Source organism: Cnephaeus nilssonii (assembly GCF_951640355.1).
Source record: "Cnephaeus nilssonii genome assembly, chromosome: 2".
Classification (NCBI taxonomy): Eukaryota; Metazoa; Chordata; class Mammalia; order Chiroptera; family Vespertilionidae; genus Cnephaeus; species Cnephaeus nilssonii.
The window spans coordinates 97227504-97249318 of record NC_137073.1 but is presented as its reverse complement, the minus strand read 5'-3'; the positions used below and the strand labels follow the sequence as shown (position 1 = coordinate 97249318).

The window sequence follows — 21815 nt, the reverse complement described above, 5'->3', positions numbered from 1 at the left end:
GATTTTTGTAATTTTATTAGTTCCACTTCTTTTTTATAAGGACATGAGCCTTATGTACTCTTAAAAGCAAAAAGCAATTGATTCAATCCAATGACAAATTCTTAAGAATAAAAAAGAATGGGGAATAAGGTTAATGGTTTTGCCAAAGCTGTTTTGATGGATCCATGACCATCAGGTATAAACCTATATCCTACAGAGTGTTAGATAATGTGGTAAAGATTTTTACATTACTGTAGTTTAGGAAAGTCTCTTAATTATAACATAGAGTAATGATATTAATATAACTGACATTGATGATAAATCTGTTATCTTAGAACAAAGATGAGGGGGCACATTCATGGTGTATTCAACATAATGTTTTTCAACATACAAGATATAATTTCTAAGAGAGTATCCAAAAAACCAGTCACAATGTTGCATAACTAAAATGTAATTACATTTTAAAGATGAAATATTTTATCATCTTAATGATCTGACAATATGGATTATTCATACCCCTACTAAATTTTCATTCATGCAAAAATGAGTGAGTTGCCTAAATCACTAACATTATATTCATTTTACCTTCTTTAAGGAAAGGATCCCTTCTCTGGTCTCTTTGTCAGTAGAGATGGAGAATATTCCAATACCGTCACCATTAATGATGGAGTATGTCATGTCAGCATTTGAACCAGTGTCTGCATCATTTGCCTTGATTTTCCCAACAGCTGAACCAACTTGAGCTGACTCAGGAACATACAGCTGATAATGCTCTGAAAAGTATTTTATATTAAACATTTCAATGATAATAAATTTATTTTACAAGAAAATACATTCAAATATTTAGAAAAATATTTAAATGAACATAAAATTAAGTTGTTTTCAAGTTTTAAATTTTAGTATACCACTTAGTAATGCAATACTAGAATTACATAAACTTTAACTTGTATGCAAAATAGCCTACATGCGAAGAATTTGTAGATATCTGAATTAAAATATTTTTTCAAATCTACACCCAAAAACAACAGAAAAATAGATGAGGGAGGTCAAGTTTGCATTTTAATGTTGAGCAAAACTGTAGTGCAATCTCTACTTTTGCTCCAGATAATATGTGAAATTCAAAGTGAAAACAGAAAAAATAATATAGCCTACATGTGAATGTGATTTTTATTTTGTTCAATAAACTTAAGTTGGTGAAAACTATGGCAAATAAATATAGTGTTTTTATACATTTATTTACCATGTATTCTTGGTCAGCTTCTAAAAATAATTTAAAATAATTTTATAATAAATTAAAAATAAAAAAGCAAATTGAATAGGGTGCCCAGAAGTAAATCCATACATATAAAGCCAACTGATCTTTGATGAGGGTGCCAGCAGTAAGCAATGTAGAAAGAATAATTTCTTCATCAAATGGTATTGGGGAAATAAAATGTTCTCATACAAAAAATAAAATTGGACCTTTGCCTTATATTATATACAAAAATCATCTCAAAATGAATTAACAACTGAAAATGTAAATTCCTAGAAGAAAACATAGGGGGAAATCTTCTTGACATTGGTTGTAGCAACAATTTTTTGGCTATGACATCAAAAGCACAGGAGAACAAAAGCAAAAATAGATCAGAAGGACTACACCAAACTAAAATACTTCTGCACAGCAAAGGAGAGAATCAACAAAATTAAAAAGACAACCTACACGATGGGACAAATATTTCAAAATCATTAATATAATAACAGATTAATATCCAGAAATTGAGGAACTTATACAACTCAACACCAAAAGAACAATTTGATCAAATATGGGGAGAGGAGCTAAAAAGACATTTTTCAAAAGAAGACTTTCAAATAGCCAATCGATACATGACAATATGTTCACCATCACTAATCATCAAAAAAATGCAAATCAAAATAACAATGAGATATCATCTCACATCTGCCAGAATGTTTATTACTAAAAATACAAATACAACAAATATTGGCACGATCTGAAGAAAGGAAATCCTTGTGCATTGTTTGTGGAAATGTACATTGGTTCAGCCACAATGCAAAACAGTATAAAGGTTTCTCAAAAAAGTAAAATTAGAACTACCATATAATCATTAATCTCATTTTGAGTATATTTGAAAGAACTGAAATCAAGACCCACAGAGAAGTCAGTATTCCCATGTTCATTGCAGCATTATTCACACTGGCCAAGATATAGAAATAACCAGTGTCCTCAATAGATGAAGGAATAAAGATAATGAAAAAGATTTTTTCTAGTAAGATAAAAAAATACAAACAATTTGTAAAATACAGCCTCTGAGTACATATTATATAAGGCACAAAGGTAATATTCTAGCTAGAGAATTACAGGATTAATAGAAGTGGAAATTGAAAACAGAGACACTATGATAAATGTAAATGAACTCAATGAGCTTAAGATGTATCTGATAATAAAGATTATTAAAATATAAAAATAGAACCTGCTAGAGTAGAAAGCATATTCTAAAGAGCCTAGCATGAATTTAATGCTTAAACATTTGTGTTGAACATAAATATGATATCCACATCTACCTTTGTAACTTTAAACACCAATATAATTCATTTATGCCCTAACACATGTTAGTATACTATGCTGAACAATGGAAGAAAACACATAAAATTATCCTAAAATAACAAATTATATCAAACTTACTCTACATACTAATTCTAACAAAAACAACATGCCGGTACTAACCATGAAGATATATAAATACTGTATAGAATTACCCTTAAAAATTCTGACACCTGAGAAACAACAGTCCACAAATAATTAGGTATTATGATTTTGAATTATAATGGTAATACATAAACTTTCATTTACCTGTTAATTTATGAGAATTGGAATTTTCTATGGGAGTGAAAAACACAGGGGAGAAACTTTATAGGGTATAATCAAAATGAATTTAGAAATCTTTGACTAAAAGCCTGAAGTTTTGCCATTGCCATTAATTCATTCACATAGAAAAAGTCAGCTTGCTATTCAGGAAAAAAAAAATGCACTTTTATCTAAATAAGAGTAATAAAGGTTGTAACTCATAGAATATTAATATACATGCTGAATAATCTTTTGCTTTTCCATAATATATTTACTTTGTAATTACTCTCTGGGAAAAACAAACAAACAAAAAACAACACCCATCTAAATAATTTTATGCTACAGTCCAGTGAGCATTTCTACTCTTGCCAAAAGAATCCTCAGAGTACTCTGAGTTCACAAGAAGGTTATGTAGCCTGGCTCCCGGTGTGGCTCAGTGGTTGAGCATTGACCCATGCACTAGGAGGTTGCTGGTTCAATTCCCCATTCGGGCACATGTCCGGGCTGCAGGTTTGATCCCTATTAAGGGGTGCACAGGGGATGCAATGGATGTTGATGTTTCTCTCTCATCAATGTTTCTATCTCTTCCTCTCCCTTCCTCTCACTCTAAAACCAATAAATTTTTTTTAAAAGGTTATGTACTGTGCTATACCATCTTTAAGAGGGTTAAAGTGAATTAAAAAAAACACCACATAGACAGACAGCAATTTCACACACACACACAAGCATATATACTCATGCATATTGTTTATACAAGCACATATTATATGTGTATACTATATGGAATCTCCACTTATTTATTAGCTTGAGACAGAGAGAAAAAGAGAAATAGGCAGATAGAGACAAAGAGATCATTCATTCAATTTTCAGAAATACATTTTATAATTGGGTTTGTGAGAACAATTCTTAATTCTCCCTCTTGAAATTAATGATTGAGTTTTCCTTGTTCCCTCCCTTTTTTAGAGCATTTACTAGAGAAAAGAGTTATTATTTTAACAGTTATCAATAATGAAGGGTATTATGTAGCAGTGAAGAATCACTGGAAAAGATGCTTTATAGTAAAATAAATTGTTCTTTTGTTGAAGGCTGAAGTAGATAATGATTTGATGTAAATTTATATGATACAAAGACTCCTTCCAAACCAACCAAAGTGTCCATATTTGCATCACTGTATATTGTGAAATGGGTATATATTTTTTTCAGAGAAGGAAAGTACAATTAGCCAGCTGATTTGCTCCTTTTCCTGCATCCATAGTTAAGGTTTATTTTGGTGTTTATAATAAACAAATATCATCAGATGTGCTTAGTTCTAGATGGTGTTTTCATATTAAAATGTAGAGTGATAACTTAGTCTGAGTTCTGAATCTTTTTTTTTCCCAGTCATAAAAGTTCTCTTTCAAAATGTTTATTTTATTTTTTGTTTATAAAGGAAAGTTTACATTTCACAGTTTTCTTCTCTGACCACTCCACCTATAATATACTAACTTGCTTATTGTATAGAGATTTTTCTCTACTTTCATTTTTATTTCATTGTTTCTATATTATTATTCATTCTTTTGATTTTTCTTGCTTTCATGATCCATTTTAATTATTTTCAGGTTTCTAGAACTCCTAGTTTATTTCTATATATTCTTTTCACATCATTATAATGTCTTTTTTTAAAAAATCATTTCAACACAAATGTATGAATGGCAGAAACTTCAATCTTTCTCTTTAATTTAATTTTTTTCCCACCACGATATTGCATTGGTCAAACAAAGCCATTGGTCCAGCCCAAAGTTACAGTAGTAGGGACATACACACCACCTACAGAAAAGCATGATAAGAGAGTGAAAGGACAAACAGTCCTGAATAAATGATACAGTTTGTTCAGTCTACTTTCCTATCACAAATATTTGTCTGCTTCTCACAGGTAAAATCCACTACAGGATGAGTGACACCCCAAATATCTTCAAACCATGGCATCAGACTTGTTGTATAGATGTACTCATACCACTACAACCATAGGGAGCTATGAAGTCAATTGGAAGACTTTATATCAGTAGCAAGGACACATGATCCCCTGAACTCTTGTTCCCCTGCATGCCACTTGGGCTTCATGGGGCTCCACAATAAGGCTCCCCTGGGAGGAATGTACTCCACATTTTCAGGGCCAGGGAGACAGGAAGCATGTCTCCCGAATGAGGTGCCTGTTACGCCAAATGTTTACTACATAGTCTGTAGCATTTTGTTACCTTAATTTATTTTCAAGGTAGAATTTTTATCTTATCTCAAAAAGTTGAATGTATTGGAACAATTATGATTTAAATGCCTTCAAATAATGATATGACTGACATCCGCCAGATGGCAGGTTAGAAAGCTCCAAGACCTCGATTCCCCGTGGAAAGGTAGAAAACACCAGAAACTGGCTGGACAAAGTTATAGGAGTTCTGGAAAAGCCAAAAGTTTATAGCCACCAAGCAAATACTCCATTAAGAAAAAGCACTTTCCAAACTGTAAGGATTTGTGGTGTTTTTACTTGCTCTTACCCCACCCTCTGCCAGTACACAGAGCTCTCGGTCTGCAGAAAGTACCAGCTCAATTCTCAATTCTCTCCAAGCAAAGATAAACAAAGATGACAAACCTTTAACCAACTGACTGTCAATAAACTGAGAGACAAGTCAAATTACTAAAACCAGAAACGAACTGGAGTCAGAACCACATATTGTGTAGAAATTAAAGAATTGTAAGATTTTGTAGAAAAAAAATGTAAGAAAATGCTAAAAAATTATATATATAGGAAGCTGACAAATTATTAGAAACACACAAACTATAAAGACTGAAATTAGAATAGCTATTATTTCTACAAAAGCAAAAGAAAATAAGTATTAATAAGCATGTAGAAAAAATGGAACACTAATGCATTGCCATTGGAAATGTAAAATAGTAAATTTTCTAAGAAAGAAGTATAGTGGGTCCTCAAAAAGTTAAACATAAAATTATCATAGGATTCATCAATCCTACTTCTTGCTATACACACAAAAGCATTGAACACCGCGACTTAAATATATATCTGTACAACAATTTTCATAGCAGCATTAATGACAATATCCAAAAGACAGAATCATCCCAAATGTCCAACAGCAAACGGCTAAAGAAAATACAATATAATATCAAACAGAATATTAATAAGCTTTTACAAGGAATTAAATTGTAATATATTATACAGTATGAATAAAGCTGGAAAACATGCTAAATGAAGTAAAAAAGGGCAAATACTTTATGATTCTACTTATATGAAGTAGTAGAATAGTAAAATTTAGAGATAGAAAGTTGAATAGTAGTTGCCAGGTATTGAGGGGAGGGGAAAATGCAGAGTTAGTGCTTTAATGGGTACAGAGTTTCAGTTTTGCAAATGCAGAGTTCTAAAGATGGGAGGTATTGATGACTGTACAGCATTGCAAAAATGTGAATGCCACTGAACTGTACAGTTAACAATGATTAAAATGGTAAATTTTATGTTATGTACATTTTATCACAGTAAAAGTTAAGTAAAATTGAGATGTGAACAACTGGTATTTGAATCTTTCTTCAGAATGTAAAAATTTGGGGTACCACAAATGCTGGGAATCCATAATGATGGGGAGAATCTAATAAAAATGAGAAATATATTATTACAAAAATATATAATTGTCTTCAATATGTTAACTTTGTTCTGATCCTATGATTGGAAAACTAAAATATGAAGGTGAAATAAGCATTATTTAATTTTTAAAAAAGTATTTATAGCATATTAGCATTTTTTCCTTTAGTTTTAATATATATGAACTAGAGGCCCAGTGCACAAAATTCGTGCATGGGGGGGGTCCCCTCAGCCCATCCTGCACCCTCCCTATCCGGGACCCCTTGGGGGATGTCCGATTGCCGGACCTAAACTGGCAGTCGGACATCCCTCTCACAATCCTGGACTGCTGGCTCCTAATTGCTCACCAGCCTGCCTGCCTGATCACCCCTAACTGCCCCCCTGCTGGCCTGGTTGCCCCTAACTGCTCCCCACTGCCAGCCTGGTCACCCCTAACTGCTCCCCTTTGCTGGCCTGGTTGCCCAACTGCCCCCCCCACCAGCCTAGTCACCCCTCAACTACCCCCCTGCTTGCCTGGTTACCCACAACTGTGATCTCCCCACCAGCCTGGATGCCCCTAACTGCCCCACTCCCACCGGCCTGGTCACCTCTTACTGCCCCCCATGACAGCCTGGTCACCCCCAACTGCCCACCCCTGCCTAGCTGGTCGCCCCATGCAGCCTGCTTGTTCAGTTGTTAGGTCGTCCCTCACTAACCCCCCTGCCGGCCTGCTCATAGGCAGCCATCTTGTGAGGGTGTGAGGGTCAATTTGCATATTGCCGCTTCATTATATAGGATGATTTCTGTTAGAGTCTACTTTATTAGGAAGTTTTAAAGATATCTTCAAATAGTGCTAAACCTATTTTTGTTTTATATTTTGTAATTATACACAGCATAAAGATACAAATACAATTATTTCATATTTTTGTTTCTGACTGTGCTATAATTTTATTTGCTAGATGTGATCCTTTTCACATAATTTCTTAGAAGGCATCATAAAATGTTAATGATTAGGTGAAGTACATTAAAGAAAGGAAGACTTGGTGGGAATAATAAAAGGGCATTTTGCTCAATGAAGCTTGTCCCTTTTAACAGTTTTTCCCCAGGATAGCATTGATTCTAATTGCTTTTTAAAAGACCTGTATCTTTGCTTCAGTGACTTTACCAGGTAAGCAAATAAGTTATTCCCTAAGATTAACCCAAACCACAGCCTTCAAAACCTTTAATTAATCTGATCATCACATTCATTGTGACTAATTAATATTTTTTCTTATATGAATAATATTTATATGAGAAAGTGACCAGCTGAATATAAAATATGTATTTGTAGATGATTCTGGGAGAAAATTGATTGGCATATAAATAGTTAGATACCACAATATCTGAATTATCTAGGTTGCCTGACATTAACAAGATTACCCAGAGAGTTTCTAAATCTCTCTTTTAAATTGTGTTATGCAGATAGTTTACATTGGAAATGCTGCTTTCAACTTAGGAAAAGGAGACACAAGCAATAAGGAATTTTCCTGAATCTAAGAAACTTCCATTGAATTTTAATCATTAAGCATTATATTAAGGTATGCCTGCAATGTGTTAATACATGAATAAAGCATATTACTAACTAGTGGCCCAGTGCATGAATTCGTGCATGGGTGTGGTCCAGCTGGCCCGATCAGAGTGGGGAGGGTATGGACAGTGGGGTCGGCTGGGTGGAGGGGCCATGGGTGGTTGGCCAGCTGGCCCCACCCGCTGATTGAACTCTCAGTTGAGGGGACAATTTACATATTAGCCTTTTATTATATATGATGATACTATAGCTATTTGAATGCCACACATTAAAAACACAATTGTCCAGTATGAGAATCTTCACTGCACTCTGAAATAATATCTTTAAAGTTCTTTAACCTAACACATTCTGTGTTATGATGTGTCAATTATAGCAAAGCTTATTATCCTATGAAAAGTTATTGTTCTCTTCAAAGTGAAGATACAATGTGCCACTTTTGAACATTCTCTCACTTTTATTCTTTAAATATTTTTTATTGATTTCAGAGAGGAAGGGAGAGGGTGAAAGAGATAGAAACACTGTTGATGAAAAAGAATCATTAATTGGCTGCCTCCTGTATGGGGCCTTCTGGGAACTGAGTCCACATCCTGGAAATCATCAACCATGACCTCTTGGTTCACAGGTTGACGCTCAACCACTGAGCTGCACTAGCTGGGCAAATATTCTCTCACTTTTAATGATATGCATGACTCATAAAAAGCTAAAAGATAGTAAATTTATAAATTCTAATAGAAAATAATTCCTATTTTTTCAGCTTTCTGTGGAAAACTAAAAATTGATTTATAAAAACTAACTAGAAACAATCAAAGCACTTCAAATAAATTTCTGCTTATGACCATAAACATAAATATCTATACAAAAGACAGAAAATAAAGGAAAAAATGATAATTCTGCCATAGCATACTGCCAAATATATTTAAAACAAAGAGTAAAATGGTTGACATGTTATGACTGGTAAGGTTCTAAACAGGCAACCTGAAATGATTTAAAAATATTTAACTTTAAAATCAGAAGTATGTTTCTTCAGACCAAGTGGAAACCTTCCACAAAATAAAACGGCAACTTTCTGAATGGGAGAAAGTATTTGCAAATCATAATTTGATAAGGCGTTAATAACCAAACACATAAAGAATTCATACAACTCAATCACACACACACACAAAAAAAATCCCAAACAATTTATTAAAAAATGGGCAGAAGACCTGAATAGACATTTTTCTGAGAGAGTACTATTCAACCATAAAAAATAATGAAATCTTGCCATTTGCAATGACCTAGATAGACCAGGAAGGTATTACGCTAAGTGAAATATGCCAAAAAGAGAAAGACAACTGCTGTATACTCTCTCTTATATGTGAAATCTGAAAGAAAAACAAAAACACCAACCTCATAGATGCAGAGAAGAGACTGGTATTTGCCAGAGATGAGATGGGAGGAGGGTAGATAAATGGGTGAAGGAGGTAAAAGATAACACAATTTTATAACTTAAAATCGAAAGTTAAAATAGTGTAAAAATCATACATTATGACATCCGGCTATGGATTAACACTTATGGTTATTTTGTTCCCTATCTTTTTAACTTCCTCGTTATTCCCGGTCATTCTCTTCACTGATGCCAATGTGCTTTCTCTAAAATATTCCTCCACATTTAAAAACCTTTGTCAAAAAGTGTAACCCTAGATTATAATAAAAGAAAACAACAACCAACACAAAGTGGCTTAGAGAAACTTTTAAAAATAAGAACAATATAGTTTGAAAGTAAAATGATGGGAACATCCAAATACTAACTGGGGAAAAAGAGTAAATAGTCTGGTATCTCTATATTACTATCAGAAAAATTGGACTTTCAAGGATGAACTTATTTTTTAAGTATATAGAGACAATTACCTAAATAAAGTGCATGCTGATACTTAAAGAAATCCTTAAAAAATTCAAAATAATATGCCTGTAACCATAATAAAATCAACTGGATGTCATTTTTAAAAGCACACTATGGATCAAAGAAGCTTTTTGTGTGTTTCTTTGAATATCACCTTCAGGTAAAATACTGGTGTTCAATGTATTATATACATTTAGATTTGTTTTTATGAAAATGTATGTAATAAAACTATGGTTCTTCCTCCAAAATATTTGCTATCGCAATATCACAACAATGTCAATATCCTCATCAATTATATTTTCTTTTCCAGTAACATTAAAACTTACCCAAATCAGTTAAACATCTGTAATTTTTAGTATTATGGGAAATACTGCCATCTATTGAACTTTCAGGACTTGATCCTCCCACTATTACATTGCACTATATTAACTCCAGTCATAAGTGGGTTTCATTGTTGGATGACTTATAGTTTTGCAATCATTTCCAGTTATTGGGAAGTTTTGTTAGATACTCAAGTTTCATTGCGATTATTTGACATGTGTTATGCTTGTTTCCCCAACTTATTTATTTACTCTTCAAGGGCAAGTCTTAGAAACACATATCCTTCCATTTGTGGTACAGAAAGTTTGCTTTATAAACTTTTGTGTAAGGTAATGACTTTTACATGCATACTTAGTTTATACAGATTAATAGTTGTCAGTGATTATTTTTTTTTGGCCTAGTAGTAAATTAAGCAACAACTACAATATAACTCTTACATAGCTAAAACCAGAAGAAGGAAACAAGAATCTTAAGGAGTAGAATAGATTTCTTTCAATAAAAGGACTAATATTGAGGAATTTTTCATCGCAAGGTGTTCTCCTCTGAGGTGAACTGGGCATCCATTTGTACTTTTTAAGGATTCAAGCCATCGATGGTCTGGTTTCTTCTCATTCACTGAGTCTTACAAGCTGTTCCCTTTTCTAATGCTCTCCTGCCCACATGTAGGCATTACTTAGAATTGAGCAGTGGCTGATCTCTTAGATGGGCATGGCTTTTCTCCCTGCTGGACCTTTGTTCGCCTTATATCCTAGGACACTGAGTTTGCAACTCTGTAGAGTCAACTTTGTATAGCTATTAGTCTAATTCACTTTTGCTCTCAAACACTTACTCAAAGCCTATCCACTTTAAATGAAAATATAGTGCTAGTGGCTCAATGGTTAGAGTGTTGGCCTGCACACCATAAATGTGTGGGTTTGATTCCCAGTCAAGAGCACATACCTGGGTGGCAGGTTGGATACTGGCCCCGGTAGGGGTGCATGTGGGAGGCAACCAATCAATGTATCTCTCTCACATCTATGTCTCTCTCTCTCTCTCCCTCTCTCTGCAACCCCCTCCCCCTCTCCACTCTCTCTCTGAAAATCAATGGAAAAAAATATCCTCGGGTGAGGATTAACAAAAAATAAAATACAGAGCTAGCTTTAAATTAATACAAGGTATAACAAGCTGACTCACCTTCTCAGGCCATGGTAGATTAGCAAATAAAAGGAAAAGAATAAAAACACAATAAGGTAATATTTTTGCAGTTTTGTATGCTGGATGTTTATGCTAGAACTGATCACATAATGGTATAAGAAAGATGGCTCTCTCAGATAGGAAAAGAGAGAAGGAAGTTAGGAGAACTAAACATATGTCTTAAGAGCAACAGTGAGACCACAGGATCCATTTGATAACTGGATATGCTCTTTATATAGGTTGAAATATAAATGGATTTATGTTTTGTGGTGCTTCATGAATACCAGTCCTCATCTACATCATTTCTTTCTCCCAAGAGTTTACAAAGTTTCCCATATGTAAGCAGCCATTTGATGAGTTTAATGCAATGGGTAAATGAAAAACAGTTTACTGCAAGCTACTCTTGTCAGGGTGACACTAAATCATTTTGAAAGCAGCAGTATGTTCGAGCAACATGAGTGCAAAATAAAATATATTTTAAACAAGTTAGGGTAGGTACTGGCTCTGTTTCAAAACAAAGTCCATCTTGCAGTGTGTCAGGGGTGACATCGGTCAGTCATTCTGCACAGACTGTCACTGACCAAGGACAGGTAGATCCCATTAGATATAATGAGCTCACTAAGAGGGTACACATTTATTGTTTCCTTGTCAGGTAAAATGTTTGTTTTCACCATAAATTGATGCTTCCAACAACAAAACTATTATTAATCTATCATAAGCCCATACATAGTTTTCTACATTCATCACTATTACAATTTTTCTGTTGAATTCTAAAATCTATTTTAATAGACTTGTAAATTAAAAAAATAGATTATAGAGAGAAGAAGGAAGAGAGAGAAATGGAGATGTTATTTGTATTTTGACCAAGCATTTATTGATGTCCTATTGTGTAGAACTGGATTTATTTTATTTTATTTTATTTATTGTCTAAAGTTTTACATGTCTCCCTTTTCCCCTCTTGACATCCCCTCCTCCAGCCATTCCCACCCTGGATTTTTCTCTTGATTAAAATCAATGATATTAATATACATCTTAACAATAGCCATGGTATAATCTGCCTGAAAATAAGGTAGACAAGTTAGTATTGTAAATTATATTAAATTTTGTATTCAGTTGATTTTAGCACTATTACTCATTATCTTTTAAAAATATTTGAAATTCAGTTTTCTAATCCTGTGAAATAACAGCACTTGTGAGAAAGTGATGTATGTGTATTTGCATAATGCATGGACTAAATGATAAACTAAATATAAAAGTACAATGTACTTTGTAAAATGACTTAAATTTAATTATATGTTATGTTTAATGTAATATAACCCTATCTATGATTTATAATTTTCTTTTAGACATACTTTCTCCACAGGGCAAAGGCCAGTGAACCAGGTCACATAATCTTAACTCTAGAACCAATATTTTAAAGTGGTTTTGCCTAACTGGAAACTGGAGTTGTATGTATTACAACAATGGTAGTTTGACAGAGTATTTAAATTTGACCCAGTCACTCATTAGGAATCATTTTTCAAGGGCTGGGCACTGACCTGAACACTTAAGTTTACAAAGACAATTCAAGCATTGTTCGTACTTAGATGCATACTAGGTGAGGAGATATGCACCTATGGAAATAAAGGACATGAGAAAGTGCTATGTAATAGGAAATTAAGAATATAAACTCTGCTAATTCTGCAACAGGGTTAGTTCTGCAGGGCTTTTAAACAAAAAAATGTGAGTGTGGAGTATTCTGAGTTGAATTAAGAGTATGCTAAGTATTAGGAATGATCAGTATTCCACCCTGTTTGAGCCTGAGGTGTACTGAGACCAACATTAAGAGATAAAGCTGGGGAGCCCTGGCCAGTGTTGCTCAGGTGGTTGGTCACCAGTTTGATTCCTGAATAGGGCACATGCCCAGGTTGCAAGTTTGGTACCAGTTGGGGTACAGGAGGCAACTGATCGATGTTTCTAAGTCACATCAATGGTTATCCCTCTCTTCCTCTCCCTTTCTCTCTCTCTAAAATCAATAAAAAATATTTTTTTTATAAAAGAGATAAAGTTGGGGAAGGAATTTAGCACTAACTTGTGAAGAGTCATTACTGACGTACCACATTGTCTATTTTATTACAGTTTTGAAACATCATGTGTAAGAAGAACATAAGGGGCAGATCTCTTACAGGACTTTTATAATTAAAAATCATTCTATAAAATGTCCTCTACAGTTCTGCCACATCAAAAAATTCAAATATAATTATTTATTGTCCCTTCTGATATCATAAATATCACTCCCTTCCAAGCACACAGAACTGATACTTCTCCCTAAATTGCCTGCTAGTTTATGCTCTCCCTTCTTAAGACTCATAGTCTACTCAAAAATCCTACCTTATTATATTAGTTGTAGCCTGGTGTTGGACTGTTGGATGGTATGTGTGTGTGAGTGTGTGTGTGTGAAGAGCATTCATTCCTAATATGAAGAATTTTCTTTTAAGTTTTAGTAAAAAAGGAACCTATGCAATTATTTTGCCTGAGAATGCCCATACCAAAGAGTATTTTGAATATCTCTATGAATACCTTGGTAACCCATAAATACTTTAGTCAATGCAGGACAACATCACCCAGTATGACTACAGCATTTTAAATGTTTAACTGTGATACTAACTGAAACACACACCTTTAACATGGTGACAATTATCCACCAGGTTCAGGAGACAATAGGTAGAATGGATTCTTTAGTCTTGTTTATAGGAGGGAGACCATATGGCACAAAAAGAAAATATTCCATTTAAGATAACAGTAACATGCCACTGTAGATGAAAGTATTTCATTTTGCTTTATATAAAGGAATAGTATTACATTCAAATCAGAATAAACAGGTACATACTCTGAGGAAAGCGTGGGGGGTTGTCGTTGACGTCGGTCAGGGTGATGTTGACCGTTGTGGATCCTGAAAGCCCTCCGACTTGCCCAGCCATGTCTTTGGCTTGAATGACCACCGAGTAGTGCTCTCTGGCTTCTCTGTCCATGTTATGTAAGGCAGTTCTAATAACTCCTGTAACACATATTTAAAACCCAGAATGGGTTATTCAATAAACGAGAAATGGCATAGAAATATTTATCCTTTTTTCTGTTTTAAGAAATGCATTTTTCATGAAATACGTTTGAAAGAAAAGCCAGGCTTCTGAGGCAAAGCGTACCTTATCAATGTTACTAAACTGTCCAATTAAAACATGTCAAGCACATGTCCCAAACCATCCTATTCATGGGAAATGTAAGATGCCCATCTCTACCTTCCCTGGGGTAGACAGCTACTAGAGGGCAGATTGCAACCTGAGCTTATTCATTCTGCTGGTGTGTTCAACACTTCTCACCTCGTGCTTCTCAGTTGAGATGATCTGAGGTTACTTTTCCTCTTTGCAGAGAATTTACATAGTTTCTTGACAGTGATGTCAAAGTTTGATGATGGAAAATGTTGAGGAAGTGTGGATAGTTGAAATAAGATTATAGGTGGGAAGCATTTTAACATATATCAAGATTAAGAAACTCACAAAATTTGGCAAGAAATAAAAACAACAATAAGAACTAGATCTAAGTACATACGCAAAATAAAGTTATGATATTGAGTCAAATTATCACACATAATGTCACACTTTTTACTTTATAGGGACAAAGGAGACATTTAATGGACTGTCTCATGAATTAATACTTGAATCCAAAAGGGATTAAAAAGATTATATATCTACTAGAGGCCCGGAGCACGACATTTGTGCCCAGGGGTGGGGGGGGGAACCCTCAGCCAATCCTGCACCCTCTCCAATCTGGGACTCCTCGAGGGATGTCCGACTGCCCGTTTAGGCCTGATCCCAGACATCCCTCTCACAATCCAGGACTGCTGGCTCCCAACTGCTCACCTGCCTGCCTTCCTGATTGCCCCTAACTGCTTCTGCCTGCCAGCCTGATCACCCCCTAACCACTGCTCTGCCAGCCCAATTGAAGCCTAACTACTCCACTGCCAGCCTGTTTGCCCCTAACTGCCCTCCCCTGCAAGCCTAGTTACCCCCAACTGCCCTCCCTTGCAGGCCTGGTCCCTCCCAATTGCCCTCCCCTGCTGGCCATCTTGTGTCCACATGGGGGCAGGATCTTTGACCACGTGGGGGCAGTCATCTTGTGTGTTGGAGTGATGGTCAATCTGCATATTACTATGTTATTAGATAGGATAGAGGCCTGGTGCATGGGTGGGGGCCAGCTGGTTTGCCCTGAAGGGTGTCCCAGATCAGGGTGGGGGTTCCCTTGGGGCATGGGGTGGCCTGGGCAAGGGGCCTATGGTGGTTTGCAGGCCGGCCACGCCCCCCGGCAACCCAAGCGGAGGCCCTGGTATCTGGGATTTATTTATCTTCTATAATTGAAACTTTGTAGCCTGGAGTGGAGGCCTAGGCCGGCCAGGGCTGCAGAAGCTTGGCTTACTCCGTCGCCGGGGACAACCCTAGCCTTCTGCTCTTTCCAGTTCCGTGGCTGCTGCCATTTTTATTGGGATTTATTTATCTTCTATCACTGAAACTTTGTAGCATTGAGTGGAGGCCTAGGCTGGCAAGGGCAGGCGGAAAGCTCAGCTTCCTCCATTGCTGGGGAAACTCAAGCCTCCCTCCTGCTCTCCATGGCTACAGCCATCTTGGTTGGGTTTATTTGCATATTCGCTCCTGATTTGCTGGTGGGCATGGCTGATGGGAGTGGCTGGTATGTGTAGCGTAAGTATGGTCAATTTGCATATTACTCTTCTATTAGATAGGATTTATAATTATGTGTAAGTAAACATACATATATGCACAAATTAGTGAGCCTTAGTAAGAGAGGCCTACATTTAAAAATTAAACACATTTTTGAGAGGGTCAAGTTTACCCAAATACTGTCTATACATATAAAGTGGTAATATGCTAATTTGTCCATTATGGTGGTGTCCCAGTCACAACCAGTCTGTGGGTGGGGATGGGGGTGGGGACGTCAGCCCCCAGCACTAATGTCACCCTGCCTGTGTGCATCCCTGCTGAGCGCTGAGGTGAAGCTGCCTGCCTGCATCCCAGGCTAGGGACTTGACGCTGCCTGTGCGCATCCCCGTTCAGCGCTGACGTGATGCTGCAGGGGGGTGGGGGCTGGGCTTAATGGGGGACCTCAGACCATGCCCCTCACCTGACAGGGCTTGACGGGGGACCTCAGGCCACACCCCTTGCCCCATCACTGGGCCAGGACACCTCAGGCTGTGCCCCCCACCCCAGCGCCGGGCCGGTGGACCTGAGGCTGCACTCCTGCCCAGCGCTGGGCTGGGGGACCTGAGGCTGTGCCCCTGCCTGGAGGTGCTTGACAGGGGTGGGGCCGGCCAGGTCTGGGTCTCACGCAATGGAGGTGGGGCCAGCGGGGTCTAGGTCTCCTGTGTTTTTGAATTGCGAGTGGTAGGCGTGGACTTGACTCTAGGTCCCACGGCACACCCCAGACTCTGACAGGAGGAAGATTTTATAAACATTTTACTAATTTTCTTTCATCTCTGACACTTCTATTATAGAGAAAGGGCAAGTAGCAATATTAAAATATTTCCTCTAATTAATTCCCTTTTAATGTTCACGAATTTCGTGCACCGGGCCACTAGTTAAGTCATAAAATAAGAAAAACTGTCCTCATGTAGATGATCTATCTTATAAATAAATATCTAAATATATACGTATATATGCTTTATGTGAATGCAAATATATAATATAAATATAGTTGCTACCCCAAATATTTGTCTACATTTAACAACCACATTTTTACTTTCATTAAAAAAATATCTGGATCATGCCACTTTTGAGAATGACACCAAAGGCTTCAATCACACACTTGATTAGTTAGCAGTGCAATTCATAGCATGATGCCAATTATAATAACTGCTAAATATAGTGTTGAACTCGTTTGCAAACAATATCTTGATATAATGAGAAAAAGTTGATTGTATATTCAAGTAAAAAATAGTCTTTTAAAAGTAGAATGGAATAGTCAATCAGTTGTTTGGAATAAAAAACACCGAACTTCTGGAATTTCTTACTGAATTGATTTACTGGATGTGTAATGACTTTGAGAGGAGAGCCTTGGGCACCAGGAAAAGAGATCCCACAACTTTCAAAATTTGTGAATATATAATTGAGGAGTTCATAAAAACTTTCCTGAAGCTAAATATGAAATGAAAATTATTCTTATAAAAATTATAATTATATGATAATAAGTGATTCATCCAATTCATGCATATAAAAAAGCCTCAAGCATTTTTATTAAAAAGAACAATGTATTATAACATTTAATAATTATATAAGAAGGGATTGAGTTGATGCAGAAGGGAATGAGGTAAGAATTAATTAATATATTTTGTAAAATAAATATATATGTTCTAGTATTGGAAACAAAATAAAGATGCCATTCTAAAAAGAATACATAATAAGTGGAACTTACCTCTGGTGGGAAGAAGTATATGATTATTGTCCAGGAGAATGCTTTACAATGAAATAATTAAAGTAATATTCTGTATACTATAAATATAAATATATGCTTTACAATGAAATAATTAAAGTAATATTCTGTATACTATAAATATAAAACATTGATCATTACCAAGTGAAGGATAGATACATGCAAAAAATAAAATAAAAACTGTACCACTCATATAATATTTTTAAAAAATGCTTTAAGGACTAAAATGTAAATCCTAAAATCATAAAACTGGAAGAAAATAGACAAAGTAAACTGTCTGACATTAGTCTGACTAATATCTTTGTGCACACATCCCATTGAGCAAGGGAAACAAAAGAAAAAATAAACAAATGGGAATATATCAATCTAATAGCTTCAGTACATTGAAGGAAAACTTCAACAAAACAGAAAGCAACTTATTGACTGGGAGAATATACTCACTAACGACATATCTGACACAGGATTGATGTCCCTTATTAATTGGATTATTTTTTTCTTATTGAGTTTTAATAATTCTTTGTATATTTTAGAACAGTCCTTCATCAAACATCTATTTTTCAAATATTCTCTCCCAGGTTAGGCTTGTGTTCTTATCCTCTTGACAATGCAGTGTCTTTCACAATGTAGAAGTTTTTAAGTTTTTTTGAAGTTCAGCTTTTTAATTATTTCTTTCATGGATCATGATTTTTGAGTTGTATCTAAAAAGTCATTGCTAAACTCAAAGTCATGGAGACTATCTCCTATGTTTTCTTTTAGGAATTTTATATTTTTGCACTTTATATTTAGGCCTGTGATTCATTTCGAGTTACCTTTTTTTAAGGGTGTAATGTCTACGTCATGTTTTTGCATGTGGATGCTCATTTGTTTCAGCACAATTTGTTGAAATATTATCTTTTCTCCATCAAGTGACCAAAGACTAGTAGAGCTCCAAACCCACATGCTAAAATCTAAAGAGTTCATATAATGACCTGGATTCAGTCGCATACACCACCTCAACCACACATTGTTTCTCAAATCTGTGTCCTTGAAAACAGCTCCTATCATGGGAACCACAGGTATAAGTAATATTCCAAGGGCAGAGGTTGGGAGAGGAGCCCCAGATTGCTCCAGTCCAGCTGGAGGATAAATTGGTTTTGTTGACTTCCCCCAACATCTAAAACAACTACCACAGCTGATTCTAATGCAAGAGGGGCAAGGTCATACTTTAAAAAGCCATAGTTAGAAAGATGAAGTTTTACCAGTATGTATTTATGCCTTTGTTTACTTTTAATCTCCATCATGTCATGCCAAAAAATGCATATATGTATGGAAACACACACACAAAGACAAAAATAATGTGCAATGGTATTACATATTTTCAGAACTATGAAGCCTAAACTCATGTGACAAGTTAAATTATATTTACACAATGCAAGTAAGAAATGAAGTCTTCTTTGTTTGGGTTTTCCTGGCATATATCCATGTACACAGTATTGTAATCTACTTTCCTTTTGTCTTCCAAATAAACCTAATAAGGACATAAGCATGGCCTTTTCATTAAGTAAATTTGTAAAGAAAAAAATACGAAGTAGCTGTGGCTCAATAGTTGAGCATCGACCTATGAATCAGGAGGTCACAGTTGGATTTCTGATCAGGGCACATTTCCTGGTTGCATACTCCATCCCCAGTGGAGGGCATGTGGAAGACAGCTGACTGGTGATTCTCTCTCATCATTGATATTTCTACCTCTCTCTCCCTCTCCTTTCCTCTCTGAAATAAATAAAATAAATAAATTAATTAAAAATATATATTATATGAAGCAGCTAAAGTAATTACCATAAATTATTGCGTTGCTCCTTTGTTTGAAACAAAGAAAACTCTTCTATTTACAATGCATGTTAGGTAACTGGTAATGGCATATAGTGAATGTTTGCAAGACATGCTTCACTAGCAATGTTTACTTCCAAATTGTTAACGGGAATTGTTGCCTTTTATTCTCCTGTGATGCTGGGTTGAATCAACAGGATGTGATTACCATTGTATTATGTTGTTTTGTTTCTTATTACTTTCCTGGTAAATGATTGCAGGTGCCCCACTGCCTGCAAATTACCTATTGACTACTGCTTCCCAATCACCTTGATATGTAGGGGCTTGTAACGGAATTACTCTCTGCTGAATACAAGTTCATAACATTGAAAACTCATCTGTGGATATAAACATTGCTTGTTGAATCCAACTCACAGGACTACCACATGTGTAATGTTCCCTGAATGATGAGATTCAGATACAGCAATAGATTCTCCAAAATGTTTTCTTGCATTTTTACTCACTAAAAATAATTTAAGACTGAAATGTAAAAATTTAGTTCATTAGATACTACCACAGAAGACTGCAAAATAAAATCCCTAAAAGGCTAGAACAAATAAATAAGAATGCACATTCAAATTCCTACAGAAATCTCCAAGATACGTGTACACATTTATAAAAGAAACTGGTAAGATTTCTTCAATGTCTAAACTATAACATGCACTTTAGCTCAAGTGCTTATTTTACTCCTTTATTTGCCTAACTGTTCATTCACTCAATGTCTAGCATGTTATTATGTAATGTCTATTAAAATGTGCTGGTCTTTCAATGTTTTTCTAATGGGGCACAAGGACCACTTAATTACAAAATCATGTGAAATGTCAATTATCATGTAACTTCAAGTATGTCACCTTAGACCTACTGATCAGAACCTGGGGGAGTGGACCTGAGCATCAGTACTGAGGACAAGCTCCTTTCCTGAATCTCATGAATGGTCAAATTTGAGATATCAATCTAGACTTGAGAACACATGATATCTGGCCTTAAGGTGCTCATATATCATTGGAGAATCTTTTTGTTTAAATGGATATGAATGCTGACAGGTTTAATAATGTTCAAAAGTTCCACTACCATTTTCTACATGATGCCACTTAATATCTTGTCACTAATAATTCATATTTCCAGCTGCCCCACTGTGGTGAGTTAGGAACCTGGGAGATTCTTGTGTTAGCTATTCAGTTGCTATTTATTTTAACATTTAGTATATTATATGCTATGTTTGTTCAGTATACATTCTGAAATTTCCTTACTGATTATGAAGATCATGTGGCTTCCATAAATTCTTGTTTACAATGAAAGCAAAGTGATGTAGACATTGAATCTCTATGTATCCATCAGCAACACAGTTCCAGAGATCTCTTTCTTCATTTATCACAAATTTAATGTATGCTTAATATGTTTATGACTTATAGGGCAGAGCTTATGACATTAGAATGTTATGATTTGAGTGTTTACTGATGGGGAAATTGGTATGCAAATCTGGAAAGTTAAATAATACAAAAAATATCATTTCTTAAATGGCAAACAAAACCTAGACTTCAGAGGTCATAGTTATCAAAATGGACAAGCATGACCAAAGAGTACTTTATGGGAGAATGGTATGCTTACAAAATATGGAAGGATGATGGACAAGCATGGTATCCATGCAAATGGGATCTGACATTAGTAAAGGTGTGCATCTGGGATGTGTATGACTGTATGGATAAAATGATATCATTGGAAAATGATTGTAGGAGAACAGTAGAGATCAGGTTCTCAGTAAGTGTGAAAACTCTCTCTAAATATTTGTTTTGTTCCTCAGGTGACAGAAGATTTGAATAGATGTCTTGCTGTCCCTGTGGACAGCTGATACTGACTAAACTTCACTACTTGTCAGTTGGTACTGGCTGAGGCTGAGCAAAGCCATTGCTGTCTCTATAGTCATATGCAGCATATTCCAGACTCTAGAGTTCCAATGGGTAATGGAATAACTTTAGATTTATATTTAGATTTTTCTGTACAGTTTATTTTATTTTAAATAAAAACACAGAACATCTACATATATAAAAGCCTAAGCAACCATTATGACTTAACGACTGGAATGACTGGTCACTATGATGCACATTGACCACCAGGAGGCAGACACTCAATGCAG

At 35.5% G+C, this 21815-nt stretch overlaps 1 protein-coding gene across 1 annotated transcript in view; it reads right to left on the bottom strand.

Annotated features, from left to right (window-relative positions):
• Positions 1-21815, bottom strand: part of CDH18 (cadherin 18) — a 212716-nt gene that overhangs the window by 66690 nt on the left and 124211 nt on the right. The window contains exons 4-5 of the mRNA XM_079759562.1: positions 14232-14399; positions 565-752 (exon numbers count right to left, since the gene is read on the bottom strand). Coding sequence (XP_079615688.1) covers positions 565-752; positions 14232-14399 — 356 coding nt within the window. The remainder of the gene's footprint in view (positions 1-564; positions 753-14231; positions 14400-21815) is intronic.